Here is a 13,146-nt window from a genome sequence, read left to right as displayed (position 1 = left end):
TCGTATTTTAGTGAAAGTCGTCACCACATTTTATTTTTTCAAAAAAAAAAGGAAAAGAACGAAATAAAATCCAAAGAAGTTTTTAAATCAAAACTAATAAAATAAATAGAGTTTTTAGGTTTGAGGGTTAGTTATACGAAGAAAATGTATTAACACCCTATGTATCTATAGTACTTTATAGGAACCTCTTATAAAAGAAATGTTGTTCTATTCAAAGAGACTATTGGTTATGCACATTGCATATTGTGAGATATTGGATCGAACTCTAGTATTGTCGAAGGGTAGCTTCTTGGTTCGACAGTTCGACAGAGTTAAGCATGAAGTCGAAGGATTGTTCACATGCTGGTGTCGAAGTGTGCATGCTGTAGTCGAAGATGGGTCTAGCATGCAGATGTCGAAGATGCTAGGGTTGTTAGCATGTTAAATTAGGTTTTAGTGTTTAAACCCTAATTTGTTAAGTTAGCTTGTTTATTAAGTTGGCTTGTGTAATGGGCCTTGCTGAAAAAGCCCATTAGTTAGTATGTTAGGTTTTATTATAAATAGCATACTAGTCTCTCATCATTGCTAAGCTGCAAATCCTAATTTAGGGTGAGAGAGGTTATTTGTTATTCTTGTAAACTTGTAATCTTGTTTTAAGAGAAAGTGAAAGAATAGCAGTTATAACCAATTCTTGTGTTCTTATTCTCTTCCCTAATTCCCTATTATACTTTGTTATTGGTATCGTTTTTCACAACAAATTGGTGCGGTGAGCGTGGAGAGGATGCCTTCAACAAAGTATGAGATTGAAAAGTTCACCGGAGTGAATGATTTCGGTCTGTGGCGCTTGAAGATGAAAGCCCTACTGGTTCAGCAGGGTTGTTTGGAAGCGTTGAAGGGAGAGGAAGCCATGAATGTAGAATTGACGGCAGCGGAGAAGACAAATATGATCGAGAAAGCACACAGCGCAATTTTGTTGAGCCTTGGTGATAAGGTTCTCCGGCAGGTATCAAAGGAGACGACGGCATCAGGGTTATGGGTGAAACTTGAAAGTTTGTATATGACCAAATCGCTGGTAAATCGACTCTACCTGAAGCAAGCTTTGTATTCATTCAAGATGATTGAAGACAAAGTATTGGCTGAGCAGTTGGATATGTTCAACAAGCTGATTCTTGTCTTGAAAATATTGATGTGAAGATCGATGATGAAGATCAAGCGCTATTACTATTGTGCGCTTTGCCTCGATCACATGCTCACTTCAAAGAAACTCTCTTGTATGGAAGGGAGTCCCTGACGTTTGAAGAAGTTCAATCAGCCTTGTACTCTAAGGACTTGAATGAACGAAAGGAGCATAAACCTTCGACTGTTGGCGAAGGTTTGGCCGTTAAAGGAAAACTCTTACGAAAGGATGGTAAGTTCGACAAGAAGAAAGGCAAAAGCCAGTCGAAGACTTACAGTGGCGAAGCATCTGGCATTCGATGCTACCATTGTAAGAAGGAGGGTCACACAAGAAAGGTGTGCCCTGAACGCTTGAAATATCATGGAGGTAAGGATAATGGCAACGCTGCCATTGTTCAAGATGATTTCGAATCATCTGATGTTCTTGTGGTTTCAAGCAGTGACTCTAAGAAGGAGTGGATTATGGATTCAGGTTGCACTTGGCACATGACTCCAAACAAAGACTTGTTCGAGGAATTATGTGATCAAGATGGTGGATCAGTATTACTGGGAAACAACAAGGCTTGCAAGATTGCAGGTGTTGGATCTGTGAGATTCAAGCTCCATGATGAGTCAATAAAGTTGTTGACTGAAGTCAGGTATGTTCCTGATTTGAAGAGAAATTTGCTTTCTCTTGGTGAATTCGACAAGAAAGGATATGTTTTCCAAGGAGAGAAAAGTATCCTAAGAGTCATGAAGGGTTCGAAGGAAGTCTTGAGAGGCGTGAAGAAACAAGGCTTGTATACCCTTGAGGCTGAAGTTGTAAGTGGTTCGACAAATGTTGCATCCACGAAACCTTTGTCGAAAACAGAAATCTGGCACATGAGATAGGGCCATGTCAGTGAAAGGGGTCTGGTCGAATTAGGGAAACAAAATCTGCTTGGTGGAGACAAAATCGAAAAGCTGAAGTTTTGTGAACCCTGTGTACTTGAAAATCTTGCAGAGTGAAGTTCAACAAAGGCAAACAAAGAACACATGGATCCCTTGATTACATCCATGCTGATCTTTGGGGGCCTGCAAGGTGTCCATCACATTCAGGAGCAAGGTATTTTCTATCCATAGTAGATGATTATTCCAGAAAATTATGGATATTCATCCAGAAGACTAAGGATGAAACTTTTGAGAATTTCAAAAGTTGGAAGACTCTGGTTGAAAATCAGACTGGCAGAAAGGTCAAGAGGTTGAGAACCGACAATGGCCTTGAATTTTGCAATGAGGCATTCGACAGTTTTTGTGCTGCCTTTGGTATTGCAAGGCATAGAACTACTGCAGGTACTCCACAGCAAAATGGTTTGGCTGAAAGATTTAATCGAACTATTTTGGAGAGAGTCAGATGCATGTTGACTAGTGCGGGGTTAAAGAAGGTGTTCTGGGCTGAGGCTGTTTCGACAGCAACATATCTGATAAACAGATGTCCTTCGACAGCGTTAGATATGAAGACACCTGAAGAAGTTTGGTCGGGACATCCACCAGATCTCGACAAACTGAGAGTATTTGGCTGCATAGCCTATGCTCACATTAGGCAAGACAAGGTCGAACCTAGAGCTCTGAAATGCATGTTCATGGGATACCCTGAAGGAGTCAAAGCTTATAGGCTATGGTGCCTAGAGCCAGGTCACAGGAGGTGTATCACCAGTCGAGATGTAGTTTTCAATGAAGCTGAAATGGCTTTTAAGAAAACTGATGATGTTGGTCGAAGTACAGAAACATCTGACGAAGAGCTGGAACAGGTAGAGATTCCTGTTGAGGTGGAGCATGTTGATGCTGAATTGCATATCCCAGATGAAGTCGAAGAAGAAGCAGAAGATGCTGAAGTTGAGGAAACTGACGATGACTACCTATTGTCGAGAGATAGGTCGAGAAGAGTCATCAAGCCACCTCAAAGACTTGGATATGCAGATCTTATAGCTTATGCCTTAATCTCTGCAAGTGAGGTTCTAGACGAAGAACCTAGAGACTATAAGGAAGTTATGAGGAGTCGAAATAAGACTGAATGGCTGAAGGCCATGGATGATGAAATGAAATCTCTTCATGATAATCATACTTGGGAACTGATCAAGAAACCTGATGGGGCAAGGTTAGTCAGCTGTAAATGGATTTTCAAAGTTAAGGAAGGAATTGAAGGAGTGACGTCGAAAAGATACAAGGCAAGGTTAGTTGCAAGGGGTTTCACTCAGAAAGAAGGTGTCGACTTCAATGATGTGTTTTCTCCTGTTGTGAAGCATAGGTCCATTCGAATGTTGCTTGCCATGGTGGCACAGTTCGATCTTGAACTGGAACAGATGGATGTGAAGACTGCGTTCTTGTATGGTGATCTAGATGAAACGATCCTGATGAGGCAACCTGAAGGGTATGTCGAAAAGGGGAAGGAAAATTATGTGTGCAAGTTAAAGAGATCTTTGTATGGGCTGAAACAATCTCCTCGACAGTGGAATAAGAGATTCGACAAGTTCATGGCACGCATAAGTTTCATTAGAAGTCAGTTCGACCACTGCGTTTACTTCAGATTTCGACCTGGTAATTCATTTGTTATTTTGTTGCTTTATGTGGATGATATTCTCATAGCAAGCAACAATGTTGAAGATGTGATGAGGGTGAAGGCTGAACTCAATAAGGAGTTCGATATGAAGGATCTGGGAGCTGCTTCCAGGATTCTTGGAATTGACATTCGAAGAGATAGAAAGAAGTCGAAGTTATGTCTATCTCAAGAGGCATATCTACGGAAGATTCTTGAAAAGTTTGGTATGTCGAATTCGAAGCCAGTTGTGACTCCAACAAACCCTCAATTCAAGCTGAGTATTGATCAGTGTCCCAGTACTGATGTCGAAAGAGCCTATATGAATAGCATCCCATATGCTAATATAGTCGGTTCTTTGATGTATGCTATGGTCTGTACTAGACCCGACATAGCATACGCAGTAAGTCTTGTAAGCAGGTACATGGCGAATCCTGGAAAGGCTCACTGGCAAGCATTGAAGTGGATTTTAAGGTACATAAATGGGTCTCTGAATAGAGTCCTAATTTATGGTGGAGCCTTGGGTGAAGATAGTAAAGCAGTAATAGAAGGATATGTCGACTCTGATTATGCAGGTTGTATGGATTCCAGAAAATCTATTTCTGGATATGTTTTCACTATGTTTGGCACTGCAATTAGTTGGAAAGCAACACTTCAGAAGGTTGTTGCTCTATCAACCACTGAAGCGGAGTATATTGCCCTAACTGAAGCTGTGAAAGAAGCATTGTGGCTTGAAGGTTTTGCGAAGGAGCTGAAACTTCAAGGTCGAGGTATCACTGTTAAATGTGATAGTCAAAGTGCAATACACCTGTCGAAGAATTCAGCCTATCATGAGCGAACTAAGCACATTGATGTGAGGCTGCATTTCGTCAGAGGAGTAATCGAGCGTGGAGAAGTCCAAGTGCTGAAGGTTTCGACTGAAGACAATGCTGCTGATATGATCACCAAGACATTGCCGAGTTGCAAGTTTTTCCACTGTATGCAGTTGATAAAGCTGCATGAAGAAAGCTAGTTTGTTCCTTGACGTTGTAGAGTTAGGTCCAAGGTGGAGATTTGTGAGATATTGGATCGAACTCTAGTATTGTCGAAGGGTAGCTTCTTGGTTCGACAGTTCGACAGAGTTAAGCATGAAGTCGAAGGATTGTTCACATGCTGGTGTCGAAGTGTGCATGCTGTAGTCGAAGATGGGTCTAGCATGCAGATGTCGAAGATGCTAGGGTTGTTAGCATGTTAAATTAGGTTTTAGTGTTTAAACCCTAATTTGTTAAGTTAGCTTGTTTATTAAGTTGGCTTGTGTAATGGGCCTTGCTGAAAAAGCCCATTAGTTAGTATGTTAGGTTTTATTATAAATAGCATACTAGTCTCTCATCATTGCTAAGCTGCAAATCCTAATTTAGGGTGAGAGAGGTTATTTGTTATTCTTGTAAACTTGTAATCTTGTTTTAAGAGAAAGTGAAAGAATAGCAGTTATAACCAATTCTTGTGTTCTTATTCTCTTCCCTAATTCCCTATTATACTTTGTTATTGGTATCGTTTTTCACAACACATATACATCAGGTTTACTTTCTGGTTATGACTCAATTTGATTAACATGTGCCAAAGATGTACTTCTTATGAATGGTGCAAGGCTCCAAAATTGTATTGTATATGAGTTTGAGTATTTCTAGTACTCACTTCTGTTGTTTCCGAGATTCTTCAACTATCTTCCTTTAATATGAAATATGAAGAACATCATTCGTTTTTAGGGTCAAATCGCTGTAATTTTGAATTCCTTAAAATTAGTGTTCAAATTTTCACCTATGTTTTGCTCATTGCATTCTATGCAACTTTTATTGACTCCATAAAAATTTGAAATTGTCTATTTCAAAGCTATCATCATACTTTTTAATTGGCTTTAATTTTTCGCTTGCACTCCTTTTAACTTTTGCTAAGAATTGTTTGATTTCAAAAGTCGTTTTTAGCCATAACCAAATTAAACTCAGTCATCATCAAACTAAAAAAGTCCACATACAAAGAAAATAAACAAACACTAATCAGGACATCACCAAACCAATGGTGTCAGGTAGGTCAAGCATCACACCACTTTCTATTTCCACCCACAAAAGAAAAGATAACAACACATTTCACATTGATAATTGATGATATAATATCTCAACTTAATCTTCTTGGATTCTTTCTCATCTCACCACACAATTATTTTCCCTCATCAACTCCTCAAAATATATATCCACTCCCTCAAAAACACACACTCACACTCTCCCTATAACATGGGATTATCACACAAAAAAAGTCCCATAAACATGGCAACAGACACAGAAACACCACCACCAACAACCTCATCATCAACACCTCCAACAACAACAACAATAAACCAAGACACATGGAACCAACTCCTAGGAAGCAACAACTGGGAAACACTACTAAACCCCTTAGACCTCAACCTCCGCAACCTCATACTCCGTTGCGGTGACTTCATACAAACAACCTACGATGCTTTCAACAACGACCAACACTCTATCTACTGCGGTGCAAGCCGCTACGGAAAATCCTCGTTCTTTAACAAAGTCATGCTTGAAAACCCGACACACTACACTGTTGTTTCTTTTCTTTACGCTACTGCACGTGTGTCTGTTCCTGAAGCCTTCTTGCTTCACTCATTATCACGTGAGAGTTGGGACCGTGAGTCTAACTGGATCGGTTATATAGCTGTTACTTCTGATGAACGGAGTAGAGAATTGGGTCGCCGTGAAATATATATTGTATGGCGTGGTACCACGAGGGACCTTGAATGGATTAACGTGTTTGGTGCTGCGCCTGAGTCTGCATCTGGCTTGTTGAGTGCTAAAAGTCTCAGCCAACTCAACCTCCCAAACAAGAATAAAGGTAATCAATCTTTCTACAGATAACTCCGGCTCGTCTTAAAATTTCGGAGGTATCTGAGACTAGTATAGTTTAGCTAACAAAACAAATAGGGACTATATTTTGTTCCCGTGACAAATATTTTATGATGTTCTATTTAGCTACGGTTTAAACTGTGTTTCTAACATTTAGTAACAAAATTAGAATGTTTTTTATTTATAAATGTAATGTAACAGATGATGGTAGCAGCAGCAGTGACAATGTAGATGACAAAAGACTGCCGAAAATAATGAAGGGTTGGCTGACAATATACACCTCAGACGACCCAAAATCTCCTTTCACAAAAACAAGTGTGAGAACACAGATTCTATCCAAGATAAAAAGTTTGTTGAACACTTACAAGAATGAAAATCCAAGTGTGGTATTAGTGGGACAGTCTAGGAGCAAGTTTATCAATTGTAAGTGCTTTCGATTTGGTAGAGAACGGTGTAACTGACGTTCCCGTTGCTGCATTCGTGTTTGGTTCCCCACAAGTTGGGAACAAAGCATTCAATGACAGGTTCAAAAAGTTTCCAAATTTGAAGGTGTTACACGTGAGGAATGTGATTGATGTTATACCACATTATCCAGGGAAGTTATTGGGGTATGAGTATACTGGTGTGGAGTTGGTGATTGATACCAGGAAATCGACGAGTTTGAGTGATTCAAAGAATCCGAGTGATTGGCATAATTTGCAGGCTATGTTGCATGTGGTGGCTGGTTGGAATGGGAGTGAGGGTGAGTTTGAGTTGAAGGTGAAGAGGAGTGTGGCTTTGGTGAATAAGTCTTGTGATTATTTGAAGGAAGAGTGTCATGTACCGGCTTCATGGTGGGTGGAGAAGAATAGAGGTTTGGTGAGAAGGGAAGATGGGGAATGGGTTGATGCACCAGATAAGGAGGATCTTCCTGTGCCTGAAGAATATTGATTCTGTTTAATGCCTATAGAGTGATAATTCATGTTACCATGCTTCTATCATGTTGTATAATGTTGTATTTGTATTGTTATTTGAGTTGTTTGTTACTCTATTTCAACAATTAATTGATGATATTTCTCACCCTTCTCACTTGTAATTACTTTTAATATAAGATCATTTTCATTCTCAAACAATCACTCTTTCATCAATTTTAGTCGCCACTAATTTTAAAAGTCTTTATAAACAAACGCTTTGATTAAAGCTCTTGTATTCCCTTCTCAATGTTACACGACTCACTTTTGTGGGAACAGCGGGTGATAAGACAAACACTCGTTGATATGCTTTGATCATTTTATGTTTCTATAACAATACCTGCCACTGAGAATCAAATCAATATTCAGCAAACCTTCAGTAATCGCGAACACCCACTCCATCCAGGCTTCTCCAAACCTCTGTAATATGATTATTTTCTTTGTTGCAGTAGTTTGTTGAATATTGGTTTTATTCATCTCTAAGGCAGCTTGCTCAAATTGATGGATCTTTTAGAAGCTCAATTGTTTTGTTTGACTGCTTCTTCGAGCAGCCGACCTCAAAAATAGAATAATAGATAGCAGGAAATAGGATAACAGATAGCGGGATAATTGTTATTTGACTGTTTTTTAAATTAATTATATGAATAATCTATAAAAACATATATTTAATATAAAACCAAACAAATAAAAGAGGAATAATAAAGATAAAGTTATTAAATGACTATTACTTAAAAAAAAACCTAGGAAAATATGAATGAAGAAGAGAAAAGAGAGAAAGAAAAGAACCAGAAATAAAGAAAATAGAGTAATAAAGAAAAGAAATAAGAAAGAAGAAGAAAAGAGAAGTAAAAACCAACTTAAGAAGAGGGATTGCACGAGACGACGTTAAGAAACGAAGCAGACGGATGCAGCACTGGGAAGAAGATCATGAGAAGAGAACTTGAAAAACTCAAGAGAAAACATGTGAGAAGAAGATCAAACCTTCAATCCTGTATTTTGTGTTATGAATTAGGAAAAATTGAAAAAATTCCACAAAATTCCTCCAAGCTTTATATATTTTAAGGGATAATCTGGATTTTCGCATTCAAAACAGTTCAAACCCGCTCAGGAGAGAAGGTCACCACTCCTGCTACCCGCTAAACTTCAAATAGCAGCCGCTATCTCAAACTGAGACACGAACCGCTCCTCCATTGCGGATGGTCGCCACTATGGGCTGCTATCCAGAAATAGCGCCGTTATCAATAGCTCTAACAAGAACAAATAATAAAAGGTTTAAATGATAAATTCGGAGAACTGTATGCTTTTTTTTCATCTCAACCACTACTTCTTTTCTTCCAACAGCCACCAAATGCCAACAATGATGACGGAGGTAGCTCATGGAGTGTTAATTAAAACACTTTATTTTGACAGAGGGAGAGTTAAAACTCAACTAAAGATGGCATAGCTCATGTAGTGTTAATTAAAACACTTTATTTTGACAAATGGAGACTTAAAACTCAACTAAAGATGGCGACTACTCTGCAAAGTTATATCAAGTTACAAATTTCACTCTTTCAAACTTTGAAATTCATTGGTGTTCTACATTTAATTGGATTCCCTGCAAACCTGGCCAATGAACCAAGATAAACACAGCACTCACTTTCTCTATGAAGCATTCATACCTCACAATCACTGGAAAAGAGGGTTCAAGCTGAAAATGCAACTTTACTTATTCGAACATGTGAAAACCACGGGTCCTCAAAACCATTTATCTGTCTTACATATACACACTCAGCGAGCAAAGACAAACATGACAACATCTCAAGAGTGACATGCAAACCTAGCAAACAACCATGAAATCAGGTTCCTCATTTCTTGCCACGCAGTTTAGCTCCAAGGGCTCTTTCCAACTTGCCAATTATCTGCTGGTTTGGAATGGCTTTCCCTGACTCATACTCTTGGATCACTTGAGGCTTTTCATTGATGATCTGCAAGTAACCATGATTGTTTTAGATAACGAATGTGTAACAACTAATAAGGAACATAAGAGACTGATGTTAGGTGGAGATAATACTTGAGCAAGCTGAGACTGAGTAAGCTTTTTGTCCATCCTAGCTTGCATTATAGCCTTCTTCAGTTCAGTTGGTACACGATCATCTGCATACAAAATTCCAGTCACGTGATTGTCAACGGATTAGCAGAAAAAATGAACCAGAAGCTTCAATTTTGGAATAAGAAATACAAAGGTGGCTATATTTCCTCTTCTAATAAGCATGATATGCTATGATATTACATGAATCCAATTTCCAAAGCATGCTGCGTGCACATTCAGTAAAAGAACAAAAAAAGCAATGGAACATCAGGTTCAACAATGTTTTATGCTCAGAAAGCGAAGAGAAAATTTTGATCAAGACATCTAATTAATGATTCTAAGACCCGGGCAGTTCAGCATCTCATCATTCATAAGTAAAAGATAATAACCCAATACATATAAATTATAGAGTATCAAGTTAAACAAATAGGTAAGAGGAACTATCGTTAACTATTCAGATCTTACAAGGACAGTCAAAACTAGATTTAAGTAAAATCGGTCTTGACTATCCATAAGATTGAAAGAGACCGTGTCTAATTTCTGTCATCACTCACACACTCAGAGCAAGTACACACACAGCAAGAAAGAGGTCACACGGAGTCACAAGATGAGTTTAACATTATATAATAGAAATTTTATTGAATTCCAACAAAGTCAAGCCTTATCACACTAAATGGGGTCAGCTACATGATCAACTTTATGAACTTTATGGACCTCAGCACAAGCTCTCCTTTGAGAAAACAGTTCTCAGTGTTCAAAAGGAAAAATCAAAGTTCATGAACTATTCAAATCCCCTCTATAACTGCCCCATAATCAATAAATGCTAAATAACGGCTACAGAGCTGTCATAACATATAACTACTATAACTCTGCCCTATTATTTTCTGTGTATAAGTCATATTTTAGGTCTTTTTTCTGTATGATCTGGAACTTGGGCCACATTATATTGATTTCGAGCCCTATTACAATAATCCAACATAGTAGCTGTATAAGAAGTAGATAACAACTTTGCAGAAGAAAAAAAAATTGGTTTTGCGTGATGAAGTTTGAATCATATTCATATTATAATTCATAATCTCCATTGATTCTTAAAGGAGGGCATTGTAACAAGTACACACTCCCATGACCAAGCTATACAAACTTTTTTGAGTTGCGCATTCATAATCTCCATTGATTCCAAAAGGAGGGCATTGTAACAAGTACACACTTCCATGACCAAGCTATACAAACTTTTTTGAGTTGTGCTTGGACTAAAAATCAATATTGACTTATGTAATTTGAGTGGTGAATCTAGTTATATACAACAACAACAACAACAACAACAACAACAACAACAACAACAACAACAACAACATGTCAACAACAACTAAGTCTTATCCCACTAAATGGGGTCGGCTACATGATCAACTTCAGTCATAATGTCTATCAAGGATCATGCTTCAATCCAAATCGTTATTCTCGAAATCTTTTTAATAACTTCTCTTATAGTTTTTCTAGGTCTTCCTCTTCCTCTAATTGTTTGACTTCTCTCCATCTAATCTACTCTATTTACCACAGAATCTACAAGTCTTCTCTCTACATGTCCAAACCATCTAAGTCTATTTTCCACCATCTTTGCTACTATAGGTATTACTCCAACATTCTCTAATACTATCATTTATAAGCTTATCTTGTCTAGTCTTACCATACATCCAACACAACATCCTTATCTCTTTTACACTTGCTTTATTCTCGGGCTGATTCTTAACCGCCCAACATTATATCTTGTGCCGCAATTTGATAAAATAATTCTTTAACTTTGGCGGTACCTTTGTGTCACATAAAACCTATGAAGCCCTCCTCTATTTCAGCTACCCAACTTGAATTTGATGGTTTACATCTCCTTTTATTTCTCCATCATTTCTTATTACGGACCCAAAATATTTAAACCGCATGACTTGAGGGATGATATGGTGTCCAACTTCACACACTTTTCCTTTTGCTAAACTTACATTTCATATACTCCGTCTTACTTATGCTAAGGCAAAAGCCATGTGTTTCTAAAGCTCGTCTCCAATCTCTTATTTAAATCCTCCTTCAACTCTCCAAGTAGAATCTAGTGATATAAAATAAGAAAAATAATACTACCAAACATAACAAATTTTCAAGCAATTATGTAAAAACGGTATAAAATGTCTAGCAACACAACACCTGTGATAAAATACTCCAAAAGTTAGAGGTACCAAATATTCAATCCATATGGTTCAATTCAACCTACATACTCTAGCATATAAACTATTCAGTCCAGTTGCAAGAGACAGGAGACAAGACCAAATTATCAGTTTGAAAAATACTAAAGTTGAAGAACAACACAGTCCATCCAATTCACCTCATCTTCCTCTGCAATCTGCATATAGCTGCTTATTCATAAATCCCTACTGAGGTTCTATCAATCGTCACATAAACAAACAAAAACAAAACTAGTAGATCTATAAACGCAATACTCACGAGCTAGATTCTCGGTATCCTCATCCAGCCTCTTAGTGTTGAATGAAGTGCTGCTAGATGCAGCTTTGTTTGTAGCAGCATTATCTGTAAACACAACAATTGAACAATCACCATCCAAAATCAGAAACCATAAAAATAAAATAAAACAAAAAGGGAAAAGACAATTACATACAAGATACAACCACAATCAGTATGTTAAAATTTAGCTATTGTTTGAAGAACCCTAAAACTAAATGCTTTGCAAATTAAATCTGCTTTCTCAACACCAAATCATCATATTCATAGCCGGCAACAACAATCACAATAGAATACGTTAAGATCCGAGAGGTAAAAACCTTAATCAATCAATCTATACTTTTTTACCCAGGCATCAAATAACAAATAAAACGAAACAAAATTAGTATATTATTGAATTAGATTAGGAACTAAAACGAACATTTCTTAACGGTGTCGATATCGGCGCCAGCACGGCGAGCGGCGTTGACGGCTTTCTCATCCTTTTTGGCGGCGGCGTTGGGGGCTTTCTTGCGGATGACGACTGGTTCCCAATCCTGAGAAATAGGGCCACCTGACATGTTTATCTCTTTGGTTATGGTTTTTGTGTGTAGGGTTCCAAGTTCAACGAAGGTGGAAATGGAAAATAAAATTGTCGCATATAATCAGATGAGATGGAAATTTTATTTACAAATTAAATGTAGTAGATTGCCAAATTAAAATATCCTTGGATATTGAGTTTTTTTTTTAAAAAAATTTTAAATAATCATTTTTTTTCAATTTTTATACTTATATATTCCAGTTCAAAATAATTCGACAATATCTTAATCCACGCCTTAATACTCTTAGACACCTGACGCAATTACATTAATGTCTTCTATTTTTGGAGATACACATCAAAAATTTGGTCAAGGTTTTTATAGATTTTTCTAGTTCTACATCTACGGAAGTAGTTTAAACCGATAAACGTTGAGAAAACTTTAAAATAATTTAGTTCAAGAGAGATTTTATAAATACACTTACAGAATAAATCAACGTAAA

At 37.6% G+C, this 13,146-nt stretch overlaps 2 protein-coding genes across 2 annotated transcripts; one reads left to right on the top strand and one right to left on the bottom strand.

Moving 5' to 3' along the window:
- The first annotated feature begins 5,878 nt into the window (after positions 1-5,878).
- LOC131602374 (phospholipase A1-IIdelta) lies at positions 5,879-7,655 on the top strand. The gene is given in 3 exon segments (XM_058874462.1): positions 5,879-6,592; positions 6,805-7,000; positions 7,002-7,655. Coding segments are annotated over 3 exon segments (1,344 nt in total). The 5' UTR covers positions 5,879-5,976; the 3' UTR covers positions 7,534-7,655.
- Positions 7,656-9,042: 1,387 nt separating this feature from the next.
- LOC131602375 (multiprotein-bridging factor 1b) lies at positions 9,043-12,789 on the bottom strand. The gene is made up of 4 exons (XM_058874463.1): positions 12,548-12,789; positions 12,112-12,195; positions 9,607-9,689; positions 9,043-9,520 (listed from the first exon to the last, which is right to left on the bottom strand). Exons 1-4 carry the CDS (start codon positions 12,684-12,686, stop codon positions 9,401-9,403), a joined length of 426 nt encoding a protein of 141 aa, XP_058730446.1. The 5' UTR covers positions 12,687-12,789; the 3' UTR covers positions 9,043-9,400.
- Positions 12,790-13,146: the final 357 nt, after the last annotated feature.

The sequence above is a fragment of the Vicia villosa genome, linkage group LG5 (genome assembly GCF_029867415.1).
Source record: "Vicia villosa cultivar HV-30 ecotype Madison, WI linkage group LG5, Vvil1.0, whole genome shotgun sequence".
Taxonomy (NCBI): domain Eukaryota; kingdom Viridiplantae; phylum Streptophyta; class Magnoliopsida; order Fabales; family Fabaceae; genus Vicia; species Vicia villosa.
Note: the sequence above shows the minus strand (reverse complement) of the source record. Positions and strands in the feature narration are given on the sequence as shown.